General features: G+C 44.7%; 2 protein-coding genes across 2 annotated transcripts in view; one reads left to right on the top strand and one right to left on the bottom strand.

Moving 5' to 3' along the window:
• Positions 1–11430: 11430 nt before the first annotated feature.
• Med8 (mediator complex subunit 8) lies at positions 11431–17639 on the bottom strand. The gene is made up of 7 exons (XM_051188624.1): positions 17569–17639; positions 15933–16051; positions 14972–15116; positions 14264–14404; positions 14003–14084; positions 13250–13498; positions 11431–12472 (listed from the first exon to the last, which is right to left on the bottom strand). The coding sequence occupies exons 1-7, from the start codon at positions 17572–17574 to the stop codon at positions 12408–12410; spliced, it is 807 nt and encodes a 268-aa protein (XP_051044581.1). The 5' UTR covers positions 17575–17639; the 3' UTR covers positions 11431–12407.
• Positions 17640–17645: 6 nt separating this feature from the next.
• Szt2 (SZT2 subunit of KICSTOR complex) overlaps positions 17646–26668 on the top strand; it is a 45666-nt gene continuing 36643 nt past the window's right edge. Inside the window, exons 1-5 of the mRNA XM_051188625.1 lie at positions 17646–17792; positions 21076–21201; positions 21839–22012; positions 22252–22422; positions 26123–26254. Coding sequence (XP_051044582.1) covers positions 17766–17792; positions 21076–21201; positions 21839–22012; positions 22252–22422; positions 26123–26254 — 630 coding nt within the window. The 5' untranslated portion in view covers positions 17646–17765. The remainder of the gene's footprint in view (positions 17793–21075; positions 21202–21838; positions 22013–22251; positions 22423–26122; positions 26255–26668) is intronic.

The following is a 26668-nucleotide window of genomic DNA, read 5'->3' as shown; positions in this document are numbered from 1 at the left end:
ACGTATCCAAAACCTTCCAGTGGAGCATTCAGAATGATGCTTTGCATGTATAGGAAAGACTTGATAAATAAATGTTCACAAATTCACATGCAAACATGTTGATATGGGACTGCCTCTAACTATCAGGCCTTTCCCTTGGCTCAGCATAACATACAGTCTGATCTCCAGGTAGCAAATCACCCCTGCCTCTGGCTTACTATCATGCAGTTTTCTGTACCTCTCCCAACTCCAGACTCCTTCCAATAGGAGCTCATATTCTAGTCATGTTTCTATGTCCATAATTGGGGCCACTGCCTGTCATTCAGTCCATTGCTCCTATACAGCTTGGAAGGGAAGAGGGAGAAACCGAGAGATCCAGAGTCAAGTGAAGAGAAACAGTAAGAATACACATCTTTACATTTCCCTAGAGAGCAGTATTATTGAGTTAATATTTATTGAGGCCCTAATGTCTTTCATGTGTACTTGAACAGCTTTGAGGCCACTTCTGACTCTGAAATTGAGTTTAAATGTCCCAGTTAATATGTGTGTGAGAGTGGATATATGGTGGAACCTCCTAAAATGAGGACAAATTAGTGCCTGGCTGGTAGGATTATTAGCTAGGTTAAAGGAGATAACCCATATAAAGTCCTTAGTACTCTGTCTCACCACTGTCAAGATAAGGTAAGAAGCAGTCCAACACAGCATCCAAGTATGTGTTTGTATATGAATTAACAAGTACTCTTTTAACAAGTCTTTTCTAAACAACGTATACATATATAAGCTTCTCTGAAAGTCCTACCAAGAGATTTGGAACTACATATCCATTATTAAATTACAATGGGAAGATGATGATACTGTATCAAAGTCAAACAAACAGGAAACTTCAAATATGCATGTATTCATTTGGGTCACATTGATAAATGAGTATGGTAAGGCCTTAATAAATGTTGGCTGATGCATGAATGAAGGAATTCAAAGACTCAGTTCTTAACCTGATCCTGATAGAAAGCATCTTCCAATATCTGATACAGTCCATGTCTAACAAATGACATCTCCTTGGCCAATGGATTCATGCAAAGCCTCTAGCCTAGGAGAGCAGACATGCATATACATGAACAACACATAGTGGCTTATGAATCTTCCCAAAGAGAGAGACCCAGTGGCTTATGAAAGCTCTGGGGAGAGGGGAATTTAGTCAAACTGTGTGTGGGGGGTGGTGGCAATTCTTAAAGGCTTCTCAGAAATGACACCTGAGTTGAGCATTAAGGAACACTTACTAGCAGTCAGGGAGAGCCTTTGAGATAGAGAAGCATGTAATAGCCTAGAAGCAAAAGATGTGGCAGATGTTGGAAACGCTTAAGTAGTTTGGTATGGCTCCAGTTCAGAGAGCCACTCCATACTCCCCTATGCTACCACCCCTCTGTGTGTGTATGTAGGTGTGGGTGTGGGTGTGCGTGTGCGTGTGCACGCACGCACACATGCACACTTTTTGAGACAGGTTCTCACTCTGCAGCCCAGGCCCTCAAACACCAGGTCCTCCTGCCCCAGTCTCAATCTCCTCAGTGCTAGGATTATAGGCATGTGTGGCCATCCCCAGCCTCTGTTTATAATTTTTGGCCCCGGCTGCATACAGGAATCACCTGGAGCTTTCAGAATCACTGCCTGTCTCTTGACTCTAAATTGACACTAAAGGTTGTTTTTAATAGGAAAGGGCTGGAATTTGTTTATAGGCTGTATGGAAAGAGACAATGGGACCCACCAGGAACATGAACACACACACACACACACACACACACACACACACACACACACACATATACAGGTTGGGCTTGGCTAAGAAAAACACCTCACAAATGAAGTCTGTCAGTAGGTTGAGAAGAAATTGAGGGAGTTTCTTAACAGAGACTATTTTCCCTTCAGCAGAAGATGAGGCATTAAGTTAGCATAAGTGACAGTAAGATTAGATGTTTTAGGAAATGATAAAAAGTCTGGTAAAGCTGATGGCAGGCATTAGGCAGGGCTTCCTGGGCAAAGATGATGGCCCCACCCACTGGAGACCATGCATGGTGGTGTTCTTCATCAGAGATTCGGGTTTAGGGTTTTTGTTTTGTTTCTTTTATAAAGGTGGTGTGTGTGTGTGTGTGTGTGTGTGTGTGTGTGTGTGTGTGTGTGTGTAAGGTAATGACACCAATCTTTTCCACTGGTGCTAGGAATCAAACTCAAGTCCTTTTGAGTGGCAAGCACTTTACCAGCTGAGGCATCTTCCTAGTGCTGCCCTACTGCCCTTTAAAGACAGGTTCTTGCTTTATAGCCTAGGCTAGCCTGGAATTCTCTGTTTTCCTGCCTCAGCTTCCTGAGTGTTAAGACTGCCGGTGTGCATGAGCTCCCAGTGGACTTAGGAGGCTAGGAGAGTGGACATAAAAGGGACAGGTTGGGATATGCAGGAAAGCTACACACAAGGCCTTGTAGGTGAAAGGGAAAGAAAACAAAAACACAGTAGGCTGGCAAACTGGAGGAAGTGAACTCTCAAGATAGATAAGAAGGAAACCCCAGCAGAGTGGGGAATCCTGCCCAGTCCAATAACTACAGTACCTTCCTCTCAAAGGAGTCTTTCTGACACCCTAGAAGGGATATGACAGCTTCCCTCTCTGTCCCACCTTAACAGACTCACTCCTTACTCACTGTTCTTGAAGGGAATGTTCTCTGTCCTCTTTCCCTAAAGCAGTGGTTCTCAACCTACCTGTGTGTCATTATCCCTTTGGGGGGGGTCACATATCAGATTTACATTATGTGAATTATATTTATATTATGATTCATAAGAGTAGCAAAATTACAGTTCTGGAGTACCAACACAATAATTTTTTGGTTGGGGGTCACCACAGCATAAGGAAGCATATTAAAGGGTCACAGCTTTAAGGAGGTTGGGAGCCACTGCCCTAAAAGGGGGGGGGGAACCAATAATGTTTTCCTTATGGTTCAGCTTGAAAGCCACCACCTGTATGAATTCTACCAACTCTAGTATGTGACTGAAGCTGTTTGGGCACAAAAACAAAACACAACAAAGATCAGAGAAGCAGGAATGACTGCTGAACAGGAAAAGGTATACCATATGTCTATGAGTGAGTGTGACAGTGGAGGAAGACTGTGTGGGACTTATGTTCTCTACGGCAGTCTCTTGAGAACTGTGTCAAGCTCCCACCTACCCCATCTTGTGAAAGACAAAGGGCACTTATACGGCACCAGACAGAGAAGCAGAGAGGGTTACACATGTGAGGGCATGTGTGCAAAGATATGGGTGAACGTTGTTCCAGTTAATCATTGTGCAGGACCCTGCGCCCCAACCAGATTTCTGGTTCCTTCTAGAAGAAACTAGAATAAGGTGGCTGAGGCTAGATAAGGTGGATGACAAATGAGAGAGACTGCATTCAAGCACTCATCTTCATCTATAATCTGAAAGCATGCTTGAGGCCCTGAGGTCAGGGATGAGGTCTGATCTTAGATGGGCAGCCAGAGACATGCACTATGGGTATCGTTAAGTGTGCATGGAACTGAAGAGAATGAAGAGAACCCTGAAGAGAAAGAAGAGGATTTACATTAGGGAGCAAACCAAGCAGGTATTAGGCTGAAAGAAAAAGAATTAGCAAGATTTGTGAGAAGGATCCAGAATGGCAAAGAGAAATTTCCTTTTTATTCAATACTTTCTGTGGACAGCCCAAGGCCAGGTACTTTTCCTGTGCTCCTATTTCCTATAACGTTGGCACTGTCATCTGCTCTTACATGGAAATGGGGAATTAGAGAAGCTGAAGATATAGCTCAATATTGTGTAGTAAGCAAGGATTGGGAAAACATGTAGACAAAGTAAAGGATAGGAAAGCATAGGGCTGGCACAGGGGTCTGCAAGGGGCAGTAAAAGGTCTTCATATGACATAAGTTAGAAAGAAGGCTGGCCTGAAGTCATGGAGTGTTTGGGATTTAAAAAAAAATAAAATGAAGAGTTATTTGTGTAGAGATGCTCTTGAAGATTTTTTTAGTAGAAGGCTGACATGATCCATCTAGTACTTTAATGCCATAGTAAGTGTATTATCAAAAAAAAAAAAAAAAAAAAAAAAAGCAGAAGAAGGGAGACCAGTCAGAGACCCATTCAGAGGCACAGATGTGGCACATGTCTGATCTACATCAGTGGTGGAGAGAACAGAAGGAACCCAGGCTTGATGTAAGCTCTATAACATGGGTGGAGTGGATGGAATATGAATGCAGTTTGGGACATTCCATGGCTGAGGTGAAGAGACACACATCACAGGCAATCTGAAGCCCAGTACTGTGAACTCAGAAGAATGAGGCCCAAGGATCTCTCTATAGAGGTGGCACCACACAAAGCAAACAAGGCAGCTCTAGCTTGGGTGGCCCTGCTTTTACTTCTCTCAAGGCAGTCCTCACCTATTACTTCTATGTCTTGCCTGACAAACCCCAGATCCAAGCTCCTAACATCATTTAATCCAGCAAACCCAGAGTTTTTCCATGAGAGGAATCCTAATGAAACAGAATGGAGAGATGCAGAGGCAGAGAAAAACTGGGAGACCCTAAGCCCATCTAAAAACCACACACAGCCTAAGTACAGGTGGGTCTCCTTTCTTTTCTTTTTGTGGGTTTGTATGTATACATGTGTATGGACATATGAGGGTGCATGCTCTATGAGTACAAGCGGTCAAAGTCTAGGATATTCTGATATGATTCTCTCTCTTTTTTTAAATTTTTTTTTGACTATGTGTGTGTTGCTTGCACATATGTATGTGTACCATGTGCAGATCCCTGGGACTGAGTTACAGACAGTTGTGAGATGTTGTATGGGTACCAGGAAATCAACCCAAGTCCTTAGCAAAAGCAACAAGGGCTCTTAAACACTGAGTCAACTCTAGTCCTATACCTTACTTTTAGAGAAGGGCATCTCACTGAATCTGGAGCTCACTGATGACTAAATTGGCTGACAATCGAGCCCCAGCAACCTTATGTTCATCTCACAACCTTGATATCACACGTGACTATGGACATTAGAAATCCAAACTCACATCCTCATGTTTGCACAGCTACACTCTGCCCACTTTATCCACTGAGTTAAGTCCCCATCTCTCTCTTTTTCTTAAGTTAAAATAGCTTAATTGCAATGCTATGATCAAAAATGTCTAATTAGGGAAAATTGACATCTTAGAAGAGAGAATAATAGCATTTGAGATTTATTTGCCTTAAGGAGTTTGTATGCACTTGTAAGAAGCTTAGACTGTATCCTGTTGAAAATTATAGCTACTTAACGGGTTAACTTAAATATGCTTGGCTGAAAGTATCCTTTGAAATCAGTTCCTTTTTTTTCACATCTTAAAATTATTTTTTATTGAACGAGTTTTTAACACCATTGCTTTTAGATGGTAGGTCTACCCCACACAGAAACAAAGTCATTATGAATGCTGTTCCAAACCCTCAGTATCACTTGGCATGTTTGTACTTGGAGTATAGTTAAGCTTTTGACATCAGTTCCTTTTTACAGAAGTGGCAACTGAGATTCTTCAAAATGAAATAACTTGTCTAAGATTATACAAGGGGCAAGTGTCTAGGCCAGAATTTGAACTTAAAATAATAAATTGTATTAAAATAAAAATTGCTCTCATGGAATAGTGTAGAGGATACAGGAGAGGCTGCTTAAGGATGGTCAGATGTTCAGGGAGGACACACTAAAAACTTTCAGAGCTGGTGACACTTGAACTGCAAACATGAATTGTTCATTGAGTGAGCAAGGGGTGGGGGCAGGAAGGAGGATGGCATTCGGAATGGGCTGAGCATGTTAACATGGGAGCAACACCCACCCACAGTGTCCTGATATCTGCAGCTGAAAGCTTTTACAGTAAAGTGGTGAGAATGGTAGAGGATGCATGAACAGATGTCTGAAGGAACAGTGGCCAGTGTGAAGCGACAGGCAAGCGCCAGACTATGGAGCTCTGGTTCTCATACACAATAATTCACTTTAGCCCAACCTGTGCTTCAGAGGCAGAAAATTGAAACAGGGGCTTGTCATAGCTGCACAGAGAGGAATCTGAGTGGTGACAGCCTCCTTTAGGGGCGGGAGACTGAAACTTAAGTCATTAGCTGGTTAGCACAGGGAGGAGAGATATCATTTAGAAACAATGAAAAGGGACATCCTTAGGTGAGAGTGCTTTCCCAAGGATACAATTTAAGACCAAACTGGAGCTTAAGAAAAGACATAAGCAACAGATAAGTGGGAGAAATAAGTCACAAAACTAGATACAAAATTGATTCACAGTATCAGGCAACTCAATGTAAACACATTCCATTGCTAGCTCTGTACAGTTGCTAAGGAGACCCTGGGAATGAAACACATACAAAGGTGTCTCTGAGGGCAGCTCTCTAGGCATAAGCATAGAGGAGTGGCAAGGAGGAAAGAGTTTATGGCCTCTTAGAGGGATTGGTCAATCATTTATTCAAGTAACTTCAGGGAGCAGATTTCTAGCTAGGAATAGCTAACATGTATCAAGGTTCTCCCATTGTCAGGCACTATTTTAAACAACCCTCTAGAATATCTACGGGAATAAGGAAATGGAGCACAAATATTCTGATGTTCCTGCACCATATAGCTAGTAAGCAGCTAGGCTAGGATTAAATCCAAAAAACATGATGCTACAAATATATACACATATACAAATATGTATATGAACATATATGTGTGTATATACATATACGTGTGTGTGTGTGTGTGTGTGTGTGTGTGTGTGTGTGTGTGTGTAGTTCTTATTTAAGACAGTCTTGCTGTGTAGCTCTGGCTGGCCTACAATTTAAAGCAATCCTCTTGCCTCTGCCTCCAGAGTGCTATAATTATTGGCATGTACCCCAAAGTTATTTCATATTACCACTCCAAAAGCAACACTTCCGTAGGTAGTGTTTATGATGGGTCACATGCTATGGGATACCAGAAATACATTATCTTCCCAAAGACCACACATTCTCACATGAAAAAACTGTGACTCAAACTCTGACAGTTCAGGGTGCTTGAACTTGAAAGGCAATAAAGTACAGCTGGAGCTGGAAGGCATTTGTACAAGATACAGACTGCAGCATAAAAGACAGCTGGCCTTTCTTGATGGGAATGGCACTGGTAGACATATCGGGATGCTGGAAGGCCTCACAGAGAGGTAACATGGGAGCTCAGTTTTTAAACTTGATTGGGAGTTTGGCATGGTGATTAGGAGGCTGAGGCAAGAGGACTGCTAAGAGTTCTATGCCAGCCTAGGTTAAATGAGAACCTGTTTAACACCCTCCTCCAAAAGAAATAGGGTTGACTATTTACCAGAAAGGATGATAAAGCAAAATAGTAGGGAAAAAATGGGGGCCCAAAAGAACTGGCCATATAGACTGTTTGTATGACTTTTGGGATTAAGTAGGTAGCAAATCAACAAAATAAGCCAGAAGACAGGCAACTAAGTCAAAGAGACTTACTTGTCTTTCCATAAAATGTGAGCCTCTTTTAAATGGTCCAGTAAGTCTGCCAGCTTACATGGAAGCCCTTCAGTTCAGAATTCCTAGAAATCTATCTTCTCCTAATAATGACTGCATGGCTAGGCCTGTTAGCACAGGTTGGTAATTCCAGCTACTTGGGAGGTTGAGACAGGAGGATCCCAAATTCAAGGCCAGCCTGGACTATAGTGAGTTCAAGGCCATCCTGGGCAACTTAGTGAAACCCTGCCCCAAAATGAAAGTAGAAAAAGGACTGGGGGTTGAAAAGATGGCTCAGAGGTTAAGAGCACTGAGTACTTTTCCAGTGGTCCTAAGTCCAATTCCCAGCAACCACATGGTGGCTCACAACCATCTGTAATGAGAACTGGTGCCCTCTTCTGGCAGGCAGGGATACATGCAGGCAGAACGCTGTACATAATAAATAATAAATCTTTAAAAAAAAAAAAAAAAAAAAAAAAAAGGAAATGGAGCTTGACACTGAACATTTGCCTAGTATGCATGAGGTCCTGGGCTCAATTCCTAGTGTTTCTGTCTGTCTGCTGTCTCTTACACACACACACACACACACACACACACACACACACACACACACACGATTTGCATTTCATTTTCAATTACCCTCAAGTAAAATGAAAATCCCAGGATGGTTTTAGCCTATGGCTTTTATGCCTGGAACATTGTCCCTACCAACTCACTAGTAGTGAACACCAGTTTGAGAAATGTAGGGAGGGAACTGTCAAAAAGATTTTAAGCAAGGGAGTAATAGGATCAGATCTGTAGTCTAGAAAGATCTGGCAGCTTTTGGGAAGAGAAACTGGAGTTTCCAGATGCAGAGGTAGTCTGAATAATAATTTCACTGAGTGAAATAAGTACAACTGAGCACAGGTGGGCTAGGTGTTGGGGAGATACACTAACAGAGCTTGGCATTGGATATAGAGGAGGTAGCTGGGAACATATAACATCCTAACATAGTTAGGATGCTCCCATATTTCCGGCTTAGATTGCTTCCAGGAAAACCAGAAAACAGGTATGAAGGGAAGGATGACTGAGTTTAGACATCCAGAAGCTGTAGTAACGATGGGCCTCATGGGCAGGGATTTCAGAGTTACACAAAGTATAATTTTCTAGACTGAAAAAAATTTTATATACATTTATCTTGTTCAAAGGAGACAGATGTTTGAGGGTGGGAGGCAACTTCAAATCCACAGCCACCTCACCACCTCTTTGTCTGTTCCAAGACAGGGTCTCACTATGTAGCTCCGGCTATCTATCCTAGAACTTTCTTTATAGACCAGGCTGGACTCGAAGTCATAGAGATCCACCTGCCTGGGACTAAAGGCGTGTGCTACTACACTCTGCTACCTCACTACCTCTTTGAATCATCTTCCCAGGAAAGGTATGAAAGCTAAAACAGTGCCAGGGACATGGTCTAGAGCAACAGTTCTCAACCTATGGGTCGAGACCCCTTTGGAGTCAAACAATTCTTTCACAGGGTTCACCTAAGACCATTAGAAAACAGATGTTTACATGATTCTTAACACTAGCAAAATTACAGTTACAAAGTAGCAACAAAAATAATTTCAAGGGTCGCAGCATTAGGAAGGTTGGGAACCACTGCTCTAGAAGAAGGCTCATGACAGAGAATGTTAGCAAGAGCTGTTAGAAGTCTGAGGAATTTAGGAAATCTGCCCTATTCAAGTCACAGAGCTATGCATCAAGGAAAATAAAAGAGAAAGCCCACATAGGTGGCCTTGGGAGTCAATATCAGACTGCTAGGCTAGAGAGATCACCCAGGGTCATTTGGGTGAGGTAAGGGGCCCCAAGGAACTCAACAGTCTTAGCCTATGCCATGCTTAGAAAGTGGAAGTGTCCAAGTAGTGGCTCACATTCTGAGAGTATGTGAGTCATAACAAGAGACCACATTACAGGAACCCAGGCTCTGCCTCAGCGACACATGGGAATCAGGAACAAGAGGGACAGATTGTTAAAGAAGTTTGTCCTTTGAATAGAGTACAATGTTGATGTCCATATGACACAACAGAGCACCATGGCCTGCCAGGCAAGTCACTTCGGGTCCTATCATTTTCTAAGTGCTAGACTCTGCACATTCCAGACTTTGAGGAAAGAATCACATCAAACCTTTCTCTACAAGTTGGTGCTTAACACTCAAGGCGTAACTCCTGGTCATTCTTCTGGCCAGTGACAAGCCAAAAAAGGCTCTGCTGCCACTCCAATCTGGAGCACACAGGAAAAAAAATGTCCAACCCTTAGTAGTTCCACTGGACATCAACCAGGAGCTGAGCAGGGTGGGCGTTTGGAAGGCTTCAGCCTCCGTCCTGCCTAGTGCTGGGATCAGCGCACACGGCTTCTGTGTCCACAGGACACAGAGAATACATTGTCCATACGGAGGATTATTCTGTACAAGAAACTCAGACAAAGGGAGAGGTTGTTTCCAGCTGCTTGGGGGAGGTGTGGAGGGGGTGGAAAAGAGCTGGGCCTCACATGGGGGCATTCCTGCTGAGTTCAGCTTCTTCCTTTCAGCAGGGTCACAGGTTGACAACCATGTCCTCTCTAGCCTGTACTAGTGCTGCACTCTACAGAGCTACAAGGAACATTTGACTACAACCTACCTATCTTAACTATTGTCCCCAAAAGGTACAGTTGAGTATGATGAGGCAGTTAAGTAGGACAGCAATTCACACTGGGAGAAGAGGAAGAACAGGTGACCAGGGCAATCATCGATGGCTGAATCCCAGCCTCGGGGCAGAACTAGAGAGAGGTCTTAGGCAACCTCCTTGGGCATGACATTGATTCCATAAGCTTCCACCTTCAGTGGGATGAACTGCTTGACATTTTACACCTGCTGCTGCTTTCTCCATCCCAGAACAAAGCTGGGAGTCAATGGAGCAGACCTTTGTCCACCTGATCCCCTTGTCCAAGGGCCCCCAATGCAGCACAAAGTACATTCCCCAAGCAGAAGATGATGGTCAAGAATAGGAATGCTACAGTAGTGTAAGTCATCTACAAAACCCAAATCTGAGCAAGTAAAGTTTTGCCTTTTTCATGGGCAACTCCATATACACTCCTCCTGAGAGACCAAGTAGTAGGAAAGACATTCTTTCCATTGTGGGGTGAACTGGTATGAGCCCCAGAATGGGAGATCATCGGGTCTGTATGCTGAGATCTCTGGAGTTCTGAAGGGAGGAGGTGGTAGAAATGACATTTGCTACCTGAGCAAATAACAGAGGTGTGGGTGCCTCTACCACCCAAGGGTTTGCTTAAAGGCCTGAGATGTAGGTGAGGACCTCAATGTTCCTCCTGCAGCAGAGAGATATTGCTGTTCTTGGAGGACAAGGAAGCCATTTTAATAGTACGGTGGGAATGAAGTCAGTTCATCTAGGACAATGAAGACTCCCAGAGTTGGTTACAGGTGGAGTAAAGGATAGCAGTCACCAAAAGATACTGAGTCTGGAAATGTCCAGCTAAATTCTATTCAATACCCCAGTTAGCTTTGATGTATAGTGGGAAGGGAAGAGATGAGAAGATAAACCACACCTGGATGGGCTAATGGGCCAGCCAATTTAAGTGGGGAAGAGGTTTGGCATTGCCTCAGAGCAGTTAACAGAACTCCCCTGGTGCAGTGTGTTGTGGTCAATTACCTTTGTCAACACCACTCATGTCTCCATAGACCAGCAACAGAGGACCACTTTTCCAAGCCTTTGCTGCCACAGCCTGGTAGAATGCTGTTTAACAAAGATCAAAGACCAGAGCACTAGTGTGTGACAGAACGTAAACAGTGCAGCTGGAAGGAAGTCTTTGTGTTTTTAAATACAAGAAAAATTAAAGATATGGGAACACTTTAAGGAGAACAAACTAGAATTGCCTGGTAGATCATCCATAAATTTCAATCAGACAACCCTGAGCCAGTAAACGTCAATTTAAATAACTTTATTGAACAAAGAAACCCTTTGGCCCACTTCTGCTGACTCAATTCCTGCCCTTGCCCACAAAAGAATGCTGAGAAAGGCAACATGGCTGCCTGTTCAAAACTTCAGTTCAACTCTACAAAAGCAGGCAAGGTGAATGAGGCTGTTGCCCTTCCCACTTTCAATCTGGATCTTATCTGAGCCACATGTTTAGGGAAATGGAAGGACAAACAAACCCTGATGAATGACAGTGTGAAGCCCAACTCCTCTCAAAGGCAGAAGATGGTATTTTATGTGTGCTATTGCCTGACGAGGTCACCTCCTAAGAAATCTCCCATCTACTGGCCCCTAGACATCTTCATAAGCAGAGCAGGGTAAAAGATGGGTGCTTTTACCTATTTCCCAGGTAAAAGCTGAACTGGTTTCATCAGACCTGTAGGTGGACAGTGTCCCAGCCCAGAAACCTCTTTGCCTGCAGCTTGGATGGAGCCAGCAGGATGGAACCTAGGCAGGAGAGTCTACAGAAACAATACACCTCCAAAACATACAGGCTGCCCTGGTTCCTGGATTACTTGATCCTGTATCTATTAGCTCGCCAATGTCATGGAGCTGTATGAATCACAGTAAGTTCTGGGTACAGGACAGTGAATAGCAGGATGGAAAAGTAAGAAACGATCATTTATTCAAGACCCAATATTTCATATACCATGCTAAGTGTTTTACATTCATTTTCTCATTTTAATCCTCACAACAACCCTATGAGGTAGGTATTATCATGATTTACAAATGAGAACACAGGCTCAGAAAAATTAGGTCACTTTCCCAAGTTCACACAGCTATTCACAGTGGAGCTGAGATTTGTCTCTTGCTGAAAGCCTGTGTTTTTTTTATTGTACCCATCTAGGTAAGCCTTGAGCAAAAGACAATTTCATTGCCCAACTCGGCACAGATCACCTGAGAGTGGAGGCTGCTTGCTGTCCACACTCACCGCTGGTAGGGGTGCATTGAAGCTGACTTGATGTTGGTTTTTATTCCACTTGGCATTTTCCCTAAAAGTAACACAAAGAAAGGCATTTCACAATAAATCAGAAATGGAGCCTCTCAGATTCCTGTCAACTCCTATATCTCAGAACCTCTGCAGCTTCTGATTCTGGATGGCAGAGATTACAGACTGTGGCTCTTCAGCCAGCTCCCTCACTGAAGATATCTAGGAGGAAAGGGGTGATCTGAAAGAAGATAGAAGGGGTCCGAAGAGTCCCTACTCCACACCCCCCATGGGCTTCTGCTCTTCTACCTCTGGAAAAGACCTATGTGGCCTATGTGGCCCCTGTTTAATATCACAGGTAAAGAGTACTGTGTTCTCTGTTGTTTTAGTTGTCCTTTTCCTTAGACAGCATGTAGGAACACCTTTGCAGCTGCTCCTGTGCAGCCCTCCAGTAAACAGAAGTGAGCATGAGTGATGTAGGAAGCCAAGACCGAGGGACAGGGTGCAAGGAAAGAATCCACGCAGACCCAGAACACTGCCAGGTGCTGATTCTTGATTATCTACCGAATGGTCTCGATCAAGGTCTGCTCACTTACTTCTCTAAGAGACACACACTAACATCCAGATCAAGAGGACAGTTGAGACAAAAGTCTGAGATGGAAGTAAAAGGCAACACCAGTTTCTGCTATCCAAGGCCCTTCTTCACTCTCTGGTACCTGTTGCAAAGCTTCCAACTGTCTTCTAAGTGACAATGCAAGGAGGAAAATCTCCAAGGCTGGAGTGGAAAGAGGCTTCATCTAGCTTGTTCCCACACTCCTGCACAGTTAGCCTGTCACCCTACCTGGTTGACCTGCTTGAGCCATCTGGACTCCACTGAGCATTGTCTGCTGCTGGTTTGGAGCACCTGCCATCTGAACTTGCTGTAATCCTGAGGCCCCTGCAAGGATTGTACCAGCTCCTGGCTGGCCAGGTTGGCCAGGACCACTGCTACCTGAAGGTCTCCAATTAGACAGCCCTTTCCCAAAGGCAACAGCTGCCACTAAGGCATTAGTATCTGCAGGGTTGAAAGTCTGCTTGTTTGGCCGGAGACCTGAAAAAAAAAAAAAAAAAAAAAAAAAGCAAGAACCCTGAAGTGTGTATTCTACTCTGGCCTAAATCCAGCAGCTGGGAGGCCAATGATGACCACCAGGCTTACAGTTGTGACTACAGAAACACCTAGAATCCCTCCAGCCCCATCAAAGAGCTCAAAGTCCCCAAACCTATCTTTAATTCTCACTTTGTCCATTTCTTCCACTTGCTTTAAGACTAGTCTTAAATATAAAACACTAACAGGATACAGACCCCTTTTGTGCCAGTTCATTCTTTTTTAAAATCATATTTACTGATTTTGTGTGTGGTGGTCAAAGGACAACTTGTTGGTTCTTCCCTCCACCATATAGATCCCAGGAATTAAACTTAGGTCAGGCCAGGAAACAGGTGTGCTGCCCACTGAGCCATCTTGTCAGCCCCAGCAGTTCATTCACTATTAGACAATCATTCCTATTCTATGATCTTATACAGTTCTCACTCTGTTCTGCCAACCATCCCTCCTTACCACCACTCTCTGATTCTCGTTCCTCTTTGCTGATTTTCTCCAAAAGGTTTGAGCACATTTTATTCAAGCTCTGGATCTGCTTCTGTAAGACACAGGAATTGATATGGTGATTAGTAATGACTCTAGGGAAGCATCTTTCTTGTGCTCTTCCAGAGGCAGCCCAGCTGTAACCAATCACACACTCCTACTACACAGCTTGGTAAAGTCTTGCTTCTTATGAAGGGATGGGGATGGAGCAGCAGGGCAGTGACTCAGTCCAACCTGAGCTGCATCAGCACCAATTCTGGCAGCATCTGTTGTCAGCTGTTTCTCCTGCTCTTCAACTTCAGGGTCAGGCTTGGTTCTCAAATGGTCAGGGACGACTTCATGGCTGAAAACAGGCACTCGTCCTTCAGTCTGACGCTGTAACACAGATTGTATTGATCCTATTGTGCTATCCAAGTAAGCTGATTCTAACCCAGTTTCCCTTCCACAGGAATCTGCATTTGCAAAGACAACACTACCTGAGACACAAATGTAGCTTTCTGTGGCATTGTCTTTTCACATACACTCTATTAGAACTAGGGCAAAATAAATTCCACCCTCCACAACCACACTGTAATTTTCTTTTTGTTGTTGTTCTGTTTTGGTCTTTTGTGATTCTCCTTCCCTATTTTGGGAACCAAACCAGGATTTTGTTCTTCCACTGAGCTAAATTCCCAACCTCACATTTTAAAGACTGATTGGACAAAGTCACAGGCAGGTAGAACAGACTTTTTTTTTTTTAAAAAAGAAAGGTCATGGACTTAGTTGACATGGCCTTGGTTTTCACAACATTATTTAAGAGTGACTCCTGCCTCCAGAAGGACAAAAAAGCAAGTCTTCCATAAGACAGTCCTTTTCATTGCTATACAGAGGGTCCAATCAACAACTGTACTCCAGACTTTCATTTAAGGACCTAATTTCCCTGGTTCAATCCTTTCCTCTTACCATGAGGTCTTCATCTCGGTCTGGGGACAGCACCAGAGGGATGATGACCTGGTTACGGAACAGTGGTGTCTTCTCATGCTTTAAGACTTTGTTCAGAGTGTTCAACTGTCCAGAGAGCAATGCAAAGCTGTCCAGGACAGAGGGCCTGGGGGTGGTAGGAAGTCATCAGAACTACTTTTCCCTATAAAGAAATCTCTAAAGTTCTAATGCTAGAACATCCAGATTCACCCCCAGAAGACTCACAGCCCTATGACTAGCCTAGGCAAGAACCAGATTTGCTAGCAGATATGACGGAGTTGGGAAAAAGGAACACACTTTCAATTTCTGACACAGACGTTAAAAAAAAAAAAAAGTTGCTTTTTTTTTTGAGACAGGGTTTCTGTGTGTAGCCTGGCGTCCTGGAATTCATACTCTGAGGACCAGACTGGCCTCGAAATCACAGAAATCCGCCTGCCTCTACCTCCTGAGTGTTAGCATTAAAGAAGTGTGCCACCACCAACAAGAGCAATAGGATTGGAAGTAGTGGAAAATAGAAACTGGTTACACTATGGTAACTAAAAATTCTTTAAGTAGATAAAAGCCTCCTTTCTAGGCAACAGAAGCCATCATTCCAGAGTAGAGTGTATCTCAGATTCAGCCACATATGCGGAAGGAGATCCAGCATGAATATAGCTTTAATGGTCCTCCACTGGGAAATACCTCCTCACCAAAGAAGTCAAAGCATAAGAATTAAAACCTCGAAACAACCTATGTTGGGAAACTGGGCATTTCTCTACTTCCTTGCCATGGAGGCTTTAAGCCAAACTATACTTGTCAATGTTGGGCAACCTAGTTCTTGCCAAATGAAAAAGGATATTTGCAAACTGATAAATAGTTACATCACTGGAGATGTTCTGTCAGCCAGGGGGCTTGGCCCCACCACCCATGGATTCCCTCCCTGGCTTGCCCTGGCAATTCTTACCAGGTCAGCCGGTCATACTCGTTTTCCAACTTGTAAATGAAACTCCCCAGCGAATTCTTCAGATCAGCCACTTGATTCAGCAGTGCATCTAATGATGCCTCAAGCTGTTTCTCCTCCCTCTGCATCAATAGTATGTTTGGTTACTCAGATACGAGTTGAGTGTGACACACACAGAAAAGCTAAATTGTTTTCTATCTTGGTATTTGGGTTACAGACAGCATCAACCCTTAGACCTTTCAACCTGTTCACCTGGCCTGAAGTCCTCCTACCAACTGATTCTTTCTATCATCCTCCTACACTATGGTCCTTCAAAAAGAACATTGCACCAGACCTAATTCCCTCCTGCTTATGACCTCATGATTTTGTCTTCATAACAAAACTGGCTTAGAACTGTATCACTTAGCCCTTTATCTTTCCATTTCCATTCTCTTCTCCTTCCAGCTCAAAATGCTTGCCTCTCTTAAAAAGCCAACATTCTCTTAGATCTGCAAATGCTCAAGCCAAAGCACAATCTTCTTTGTGAGTCTAGCCTTTTCTGGAAAATAGAGTCTGCCTACCACACTTTTGCTTTATGTACTAACTCTGCTTTCCTTGGGCCTATAGAGAATCCTCGTATTGTGTCACTCTGTGGGACTGGTATTGCCACATTTCTTTCAGAAAGTTCAGTACATTTTAGAAAGGGTTGCCATGTAACAGGAGTGCTGTCAGCATATAAGGCCAGAAGGCATACCTGATGGTCATTATCTCATGGGTGCCTGTGTAGTACATGCACACCATTATCCTCTGCCTTGTGAGTGCAGCTACTCTCAACACAATATGGAGAATCTCACATTTTGCCTGTATCTGAGGCTGTCTCTGAATACCAGCTCTGCAGTTCCCCTCCCCAACCGGTCCTTTATCCTTTGCATTTGCTGAGTCAATGTGTACTCATGTATCTGTGCCAGTATTCCAGTGTCTCTTTCGTAAACTCGACTGACCCATAAACCCTCACTGTAGGACTACCAGGTGCAGCAAACTGAGTAATGAAAGTCAAAGGCGAGGAAACCAACACATTGTTTCTGGACGTTAGACAATTTTAAATGCTGAGTAGTCAGAGGGTTTCCATTCGACCATCTGTGGTCTATTTACTCCAATTCTGCGTCCTAAGCAAATGAGTAGGTACAAGCTGGGAAGAATGAAACACAGCTGATTCGCAAACCCGAGAATGCGAATGATGAGATTGGATAATAAGTTCCACCCACAGCCTCGGATTACAAACAGCTTAGTTTTCGTCCTTGCCGGCCCACAATCCCTTCAGCCTTCTGAAGCCTTGATACGCCTTTGTCCAACAGTCTAGGTCGAGGACTGGTGTCAGCCCACTTCTTTCTCGAGCCTTCCCAAATGCTAACTCGGTCCTTTCACAGTCAAACAAGTCGGCCTTGCCTCTCCCCCCGCAACTCCCGCCTCTGACCCTCTCGCGTCAGCGGGCTCAATCCCCGCGCCTCTCGCAGCTGTCTTCGTCCCTTCCCGCTTCGCTGCCTTTCCCCAAACAGCCGAGGCCTCTGCCCTAACCTCACAGCTCCAACTTCCCAGAGTCCTCGGCCCGCCCAACCTCCAGCCGGTGGCGAACGGCTGGGAGGCCCAACCGGCTTCTCACCTGCATTGCCACGGCCCGGTTGGCGCAACCACTTCCTCTTCCGGTTTCTCGGGCTGCCGTCTGTGCCCACCAATCAGGAAGCTCAGAACGCGGCCATCCCTACGACTTCCGGTTCCTGCCCGGTGCAGAGCTAGCTGGGTCAGAGGTCAGGAGTGGAGCATCCTCCCTGGCCCGGGCCGGCGCGGGAGGGTTGTGTGATGGCCTCGGAGCGCCCGGAGCCAGAGGTGAGGGGCTGGCGGGCGCGGGGCCGAGGCCCGAGGGCAGGCGTGTAGTGGCCTCCACCCTCCGGAGCCTCGAGGAGGCCGTAGCTGTTTTGTTTACTCAGATGCCATCCTGATCCTCATCTCCTACCCACAGATCTAGAGATAGTTTTAATGAAAAAAGCTTCGTGTTTGGATTATTAATTGCGATTTTCATTGGGCCACGCCGAAGCTGACCGACCTTGCGGGTTTTTGCATCTCATCAACTGGAATGTAATCAATAGCTTGAGCTGATTTCGCTTTAGCGTCTATGCGTTTTTGAAAAGCCCTGCAGCCGTCATAGCAGTCTTAACTCCCCTTCTTTATAAAAATGTTTACTCTGTGGTGTGGTTTGGGGATCACAAGTTAAGTGAGATGAGGCACCTCTTAGATGCGAAGAACTCGTGTAGGAAATCTGGCAATATTTAATTCTCGTATGCAGAGCAGAAAACTGTAAAGTCAAGCAGACGAGGTGCCTTATCCTAAGATACCTTAGGACTACTCATTCTAGCCAAATCCGAGGGTCTGAGAAGGAAACAAGACCTTAGATTTGGCTGGAATGGCCAGGACCACACAAGAATATTTAGGAGGGAAGAGTGGTGGACGTGTATAATGATGCAAATAGGAATGGTTCACGTTATGCCAGCCACCATTCTGAGCACTTAACTGTTACCAGTGTTTTCAATCTTATAAGGTAAACACCATTATCATCCCCCTTCTTAGGAAACTGAGGGGCAGCTATTAAAAGAAACACAGTTGCACAGCTGGTATTAGGGCTAGAACTCCCAAATGGGTGACTAGCCCTAGACATACAAGTTGCTCTCTGACCTGCACATGTGCAGTATGACACATGTGCTTGTATGCGCGCACACACAAAATACACATATATGTATATGTCTGTGTGTGAATGTGATAAAGAAACTACACAAGAGAAAACGCAGTGAGAAGTGTAGAAACAATACCAAGAAGAAAACGTGGTGTTTAGAGACGTTAGGCTCCCAAGAGAGAAATGAGTGCTGCTCTGGATCCCAAGTTGTGCTGCATGTTACTGTGGGTGCAGAGTGTAAGGCTGATACACTCCTTAGCTTTGAGGAGTAGTGGGTGTTGGGTTATAATAGGTGCAGAGGCGCAAGTGAGGATGTTTAAAGTTTAGTGGGGCATTTAACTTTCTTCTTCCATAAGCAGTTAGTGGAACTCAAAGTTTTAAGTTCTCTTGAGTGTCTAATGCAGGTCCAATCCTCATGTTATCCCTGTTCACTCTTGAATGTCTGCTTTTACTGTAGTGGTGGGTGAGGGGTTTGAGACCTTGGAGAGAAACTGTTCAACTTGAAGTCATGCTAGAAGTTCAGGTGAAGGGATTCAGATAGGAGGGGTGCTATCTACATTATTTTGTGGAAGACAGCACATGGTTTAGAAAAGGCTCGGAGAATAATTTGACCCCTAATCTGAAAGACTCAAGAACAGAACCCAGAAAAAAGGAAGCACAGTGCCTGGCAGCACCTTATTCAGCTTGACATAAATGTTATGTAGGCCTCAATGACTATTCTAAACAATGATAGCCTTCCGCTGCCATTGTACCTGCCTCCCTGTTTAACTGCAATATCCCTACAAAGATATCCTTATCTTGATATTACAATAAAGAGATTGAAGCCTGGAAAAAAAAACTTCAGTAACCTGCAAGATCACAAGGGTAACCTATAATAGAACATATTAGAAGCTGGGTCTCTGACTCCAAAAGCCTGATTTGTCTTATTTATCAGACTGCTTCGAAAGTTAGGGAAGTTAAGATTGAGGTCCTGGAGCTCCATATGAATGTGAATGCTATGAAACATACCTAATTAAAAAAATCTCAAGCAGTAATATGGAAAAATCCCCAGGGGAGCTAGTTAGGATGTACATTCTTGATCTCTGTCAGCTCTTACTTTGTTTGGTCTCTGACGGTGCCCAGGAATCAAATGTGCGTTTTAATAAGCAACTCAGCTGATTCTTATGCAACTGGTGCTTGAATCCCACTTTGAAAAACATTCCAACTGCTTAAATTATATTAAGCCAGCCTTCTGGTTCTGATAAAGTACATCTGGAATATATGACAACTTAGGAGGTTCAGGAAATGTTTGAATCCAAGAATCACAGGTAAAGGGGAATTTTCCCAGAAAGCTAGGCAAACATTCCTGGTTTCAAGATGATTCTGTAAGGGTGAGCCAGACTTCAGTTCGGCCTTGGAGAAATCAGCCATTCAGAACGGCATTGAGAGCAAGAGAAAGGGAGAGAAATGGAAGCTGTACATTGTGAAACTGGGTTCTCAAATGTGCTTTCAGTAATGCAGTGGCTGGTCTCTGCCCTCCTTTGGTCATCTCACCTAGCTGGCTCTGCTGGGCCTTCATCATCCCATCTTCCTAAGAGGCGAGGCAGGACCAGGCTACTTTGTTCCTGTTGTCATAAAACCACATTCTTATCCATTAGCATGCTTATTCAATTTGTAATGGCATAATAATTGGAGTGATTATTCAGCTTTTGTGAGTGATAGGTAAGTTGGTCTGTTGGGAATACAGGCTTGGGGTGATGGTGGAAACACTTGGGGAAAATCAGAAAAGCTGCTAACCAACAAGTCAAGCCTATTAAGATTTACTGCTTTGACAAAATGGCAGGTTTCTTCCTGTGAGAGTACAACTGCCATCGTATTTGCATGGATAGATAATATGTCCTGTGGCGTCTTTGGCAGGAGTTTGTATAGTAGAAAAATGAGGATGCTGTTGAACTGACCACCTCTGAAGGCTCAGGGGAAACATCTAAAGCATTGACAGTTGATAGGCGCTTGAGTGGAGAATGTGACCCACAGGAGCTCAATAAGAGACAACACCTCAGATACTTCATTCACTCAGGACCCTTAAATGCACTCAGCGAAGGTTTCTTTAATGTCTGCTGTGGGTAAGGCTGAGAAGGTTACAGACAAGTGTTCATGTAGCAGAGTGGGTACTTACTGTGTCTCCTGTAAGTGAATTTGCCAAGTGCAAGGCACAAAAGCAGAACAAAGCACCTCTCTTACCTTTGGGAGCTTATAGTTTGTAAGATAAACTCTTGTGGAAATATGTCATAAGAAGATAAGTTCCCTTCCTCTATGTGGGGTCTGTGTTGGGAACCCTTTTTTTTGGGGGGGGCCCCCCCCCCCCTCCCCCCCCCGTCGGCCCCTTGGGCGCTCTTGCATGGGATGTGTATGGACTGGGAACTCAGTGTCCTTCCTCCCCCCCCCCCCCATCTCTCTCATTAGGTAGAAGAAGCTGGGCAGGTGTTTCTGTTAATGAAAAAGGATTATCGAATCTCCCGAAATGTTCGCCTGGCTTGGTTCCTTAATCATCTACATCAAACTGTTCAGGCCACACCCCAAGAGTTCCTGGTATGTCATAGTGACAGGTGGGAGGTGAGGGCATGGCCCAGAAGGCTTTTTTAAAAAAAGAGCTCTAAGGCTGGGAGGGGCGGTAGCTTTACCCAAAAACTGCTTCCTTATGAGAAATTTGTTCATCCTTTTCCTAGCTAGTGAGGCAAAGGATGTGTGGTTGGTTCATTGAAGATGGGGCCAGTGAAGGGGCACTTTGGATATGGGAGGCAGGTCTAGGGAGCACTTCATGTTCAGGATTCCCTTGGACTGCATAGCAGCACTTTACGTTGGTGTTAGGATTGTGTTCATTGTACAGGGGAGGACTCTGATGCTAAAGAGGTTGAGTGCTTTTTCTGCAGCCTCACAGCTCTGACCTGGCCAAATTGGGACTCAGAGATGAAAGAAAATCTCCTCAACCTTCTTTCAACTTTTTTCTAATGTGTCAGTTTGAGTGTATGTATGTCACATGTGTGTCTGTGTGTGAGTGTATGTCACATGTGTATAGATGCCCACAGAGAGCAGAAAAGGGCATTGGGTGCCCTGAAGCTGGAGTTACAGGTGGTTACAGTGGCTCTTTTGAGAGCAAACGCTTTTTTAAGCACTGAGCTGTCGTCTCTCCTGCCCATAACCCTTTCTTTCCCTTCCATCTTGTCAGCTTCAGTCTGAGCAGGAGTTGGAAGTCCTCAGTGTTTTGCCCCCTGGTTGGCAGCCAGATGAACCAGTGGTTCCAAGGCCATTCCTTCTTGTCCCTTCCACCCGGGTCACCTTCCTGGCTTGGCAATATCGTTTTGTTATTGAGCTGGACCTTAGCCCATCTACTGGCATTGTGGTAAGTGGTTTGAGGGAAATAGTAACACAGATGGGATGGGAATGAGACGGAGAGAGAGCTGGGAGAAGGACAAGTCTGTGAATGAATGATGGGCATTAAAAAACAGCCTATTCCTTGTCCATGGGCATAGTCGACCATAAGAAAGTGGTGCTGCTGGCCCCGGAAACCTGCCTGTTTCTGTACTCTGCTTAGAGCTGCTTTGGACACCCTTGTCAGATCTCTCTTTTCCTTATCCTCAGGATGATTCCACAGGGGAAATCTTGTTTGATGAAGTTTTCCATGCTCTGTCCCGTTGTCTGGGTGGGCTGCTTCGGCCCTTCCGAGTGCCTGGATCCTGCATCGACTTCCAGCCTGAGATCTATGTAACAATCCAGGCCTATTCCTCCATCATTGGCCTGCAGTCCCACCAGGTAGTGTGTCTCTTCTCCAAGCTTGTACCTGCAACCTCAATTTCTGGTAGCCTATTAAGACAAAATCCTTATCCTGTCTCCACTGTTTGTACTCAGGTACCAGGTTTTCAGTTTTCCAGTCCTTTCTCTCTCCCTCTCATTACATTTAGTGTGTCTGTGTGAGTACACCTTGCTGGTGAAAGTCAGAACAGCTTGTGGGAGTCAGTTCCAGGGATGAAACTCAGATCATCAGACTTGGTAGCAAGTCTACCTGCTGAGCCATCTTGATGTCTGTGTAGCCAAAGATGACCTTGAACTTCTGTTTCTACTTCTCAAATGCTGGGATTACAAGTGTGAGCCACCCAGGGCTTCATGCATGCTCAAATGCACTTTATCAGTAGAGCTACAGTTACAGCCTTTGCTGGCTTTGTGAGCGTGCATCGTATTTACTCGGGCAAGTCTCTCCCCTAGATTTGCTGCTCCAGTCTTGGAAGAGCTTTCCTCTGGTTAGCTGACACTGATTAGACTCATGCTTCTCTACCCATCCTGTAAATGTCTTTGGTATCTGGCCCTTCACTCCCCCACCACACACACACACACACACACACACACACACACACACACACCTACCTACCTACCTGGTGAGGACCCACCCCTCACCCCCACTCGACTCCCTTAGCTCTGTGAAGTGGTTTCTGTTGTGCTGACTCCAGTCAGTAGCCCAGGGCACAGTCTTTTAGGATACTTTTGTGACTTTTGAGCTATTACAATCCCCAGAAACATAATTTATTTTTTAACAACAGAGGGGGTCATTATCTGAGGACCTTGGGTGCTGTCGGGTGCAGCGCTGACTGCACAAGTAATTAAAGGTTTCTCCACCAGCAGAGCAGCCTGTCACAAAGCACTCCTCTTGGAAAATGTTCAAGTCTGTTACTGAAATACTTGTTTTTGGCTTAGATAAACATTGGCCCAATTTCCCCTCTACTCTTAACCACCCTCAACTCACTGAAACTATCCCTCATGGCTATAGTGTCACCCTCAGCAGTCAGATTGTCTTGGAGAGTTAGATGCCAAGAATAGCACCTAAAGGTCTGAAGCATTAACAGAACAGTTGATCCTTGTCAGGTCTCAAGGCAGGAGTGCCAGCCCTTGGCCTGAGTTTTAGGTGTCTCCTAACACGGCTGTTAACTGGTGGTTGTAGGTCATATCTCCAGATAGAGGCCTATAAGGCGTCTATAACCAAGTCAGGTAATCACTCAAATACCTATTCCTCTTGGTAAATACTGAGCTTGAGCTATGCCATGTCCAGGCTAAGTCTTGGGGGCACAGATAAACCAGATACTGTCTCTGTCCTAATGGAGTAGTTAAGAGCTTAGGGGGGAAGAGAGATATTAAAGAAGATAATTTCAACTCAGTGTGGTAAGGGCACTGATAGGTTTTGACATAGATATTGTGAGAACACCAATAGGGAACATCCAATAAAACCCATTTAAACTGACATGATCTTGCTAAATAGACCTGGCTGGCCTAGGACTCTTATTTTTCTGCCTCAGCTTTCCAAATGCTAAGATCACAGACATGTGCCATCATACCTGGCTCATATGTATGTTCGCTCCTGCTGTCAAGTGGCTCTCCACCTCTGACCTTGTGTACGATCCTACTTCAGCCTCAGTCTCTCAAATAGCTGGGACTTAAGCCTGCACCATGGAGCATGAATAGAAGCACAAGAAAAGAATAAAGTTAATGATTCAAACAAGGAGAAGTGGGCTTTTCAGTCAGAGGGACCAGTAGTTAAAACAGGTAGAAGGGAACCACAGAAGCTTTGGTTTGCACTGAAGGAAAAGTCACGTGTCTGTGGCCAGTATAGAAGAGAGGTTGGGGGGAGAGCCTGAAAGAGGGGGGAACAGGCTGTGGAGAGTTGAAGTATGGGAAACAGGGCCAGGCCTGAACAGAGACAGCAACTGTAGGCAAGGAGAGGATTTTTCTCTCTCTAGTTGCTGCAAACAGTGTCCTGATACCCCAAAAGAAAAAACATTAAGGATCAATGAGGTGGCTCTGGTTAAATGATTCTTTTGCCACCGAGCCTGAAGACCTTACTTTGATCCCCAGGACCTATAGGCTAGGAGAGAACCAGCTTCTGCAACTCCCACCTCCAAAAAAGATTAGATACACAAACTAAAAAAAAAAAAAAAAAAAAAAAATGTTAAATCACATTTCTAATGTGTCCTCTGCAAGTGATTTGAAAGTTACCTTAAGAGGAATAACAAAGCCTAGCCATAATATAATACTCAAAAGGTATTGCTCCCAATTTTCTTGTCCCTTCCCCCTTCTGTGAGGGACCATGTATGTCTCTCCTAGGATCCTCCTTGTTTCCTAACCTCTCTGGCAGTATGGATTGTAGGCTGGCAAGCCTTTCTTTACATCTAAAATCTATATATGAGTGAGTACATACCATGTTCATCTTTTTGTGACTGGGTTACCTCACTCAGAATGTTTTTTTTTTTTTTTTTTTTTGATGACAACCTTATTTATTTTGAGGGGGTATCTTTTAAGTAAGATCTCAGCCCAAGGTGGCCCAGTGCTCAACATGTAGCCCAGGCTGATCAGCTTGCCATGTCTTCCTACTGAGATTATAGATGTATACCACTGCTTCCAGCTGTGAACATTTACTATTTTTATCTAGATGCCTTTCAGTCTCCTATTGCCCTAAACAGAAGGAGTACACTCTCATATTTCTGTGGATCCAGATATGGGCATTTCTCTTTCTGTTTGCCAACATGCAGACCTGGAGAACTGTTGTCCCTAGTCCCTTACCTAGTCAAGAACAGGGAACAGAGGAGCAGAAGTAGTTATTTGACAGGAGGGGAGGGAAGGATAAGGGCAAAGGGATCCTGAGGGTACCATAGGGACTACAGGTCTATATGTAGGAGACAACTATTGATGGTCAAACTAGAAAGAAAGAAAAAAAAAAAAAAAAACCCCACAGAGAATGAGTGAGACATAAAAGGTTCAAGTGGTGAGATGGGCTTTGGGGGAAAAGGAGGAGGAAGAGGAAGCCTCTCTTCAGGCCCTTGAGGAAGAAGGAACAAGGTCATGGGCAGCTTCCAAGGTTGCAGGCGCGTGTACGCCCATGGCAGCTTCCAAGGGTGACTGTCCGGGACATAGAGAGTAGCACATACTCTATAGTGGGAGTTCCTAGTGGCTGACTTCCTTTCTCCCTACAGAAGAGTGGGAATTATCTGCTAAGGGTACAAGGAAGGAAAGGATTTTCACTGAGTGGGAATAAGGGTTTTGAATTTTAGGCGGAGAAGGAGTCCGGAATAGCTTGTGTGTGAAATATATCCAAGAAGAAAAAGGAGTAGGGGGGCATGGAAGTAAAAGTGTACAGATAGCATTCTGTAGCTCAACATGGAAGGTACTAGAAGATCCTAGGACTGGCTTAAAGAAAGGGGTGGCGGTAAGAAGCGAGTGTAGGACTATAGACATAGAGACATTGTGACCCTACATTAAGGTGGATAGTGACCTGAGCCCCTGAGCGGGATTGCAGGATTCCTGGGTTGAGGGTGCTTTAGTGGACTGAGGAGGTGGAACTCAATGTGAAGTTAGACTAGGGGCGCTTGTTGGGTGAGAAGTCAGAACTCCCTGAAGGGAGAAGGCAGAAGAATAGGTATAGTGCCCAGCTCCCTGGCCACCCCATCAGTTCGTCCCTTGTGCTTCCCAGGTTCTGGTGCAGGGCTGCCTTTTGGACCCTTCCCAGCGGGAGGCCTTCCTGCAGCAGGTGTATGAGCAGCTCTGCCTCTTCGAGGATAAGGTGGCCACCATGCTGCAGCAGCAGTATGAGCCCCAGAGCCAGGTAAGTGGGGAAGGACGGGGCAAAGTAAGCCAAGGCTAGGGCACTAGGGAACAATCAAGGCAGGTTCCTTGCTGAACAAAGGCAGCTCAGATATAAACACCACAAATCCATGCTGGGAGAAAGGTTGAAGGCCATTTGCCCGTGGAGTTCTGTTTGTTTCTTTCTTTCTTTCTTTTTATTCCCTCTAGTCCTGGATCTGGATGTGATCTCTCTTTAGTATTTTACACAATCAGGGTAAAGCTGCTTGGCTTGCTGGTGTGTTCTGCCTCATTACTTTGGAAACTGTAGAAGTGGCTGTGCAAATAGCGTCTGATGACTGCTGTGTATTTGGCTACTTGTGAAATACTTGAGAACATTGATGGGGAAATATGGAAGGGGGCCTTTCTTGGTGGAAGGAGGAGAGACTGCCTCGGT

The sequence above is a fragment of the Phodopus roborovskii genome, unplaced genomic scaffold (assembly GCF_943737965.1).
Source record: "Phodopus roborovskii unplaced genomic scaffold, PHOROB, whole genome shotgun sequence".
Taxonomy (NCBI): Eukaryota; Metazoa; Chordata; class Mammalia; order Rodentia; family Cricetidae; genus Phodopus; species Phodopus roborovskii.
This window is presented reverse-complemented; position numbering and strand designations above follow the sequence as displayed.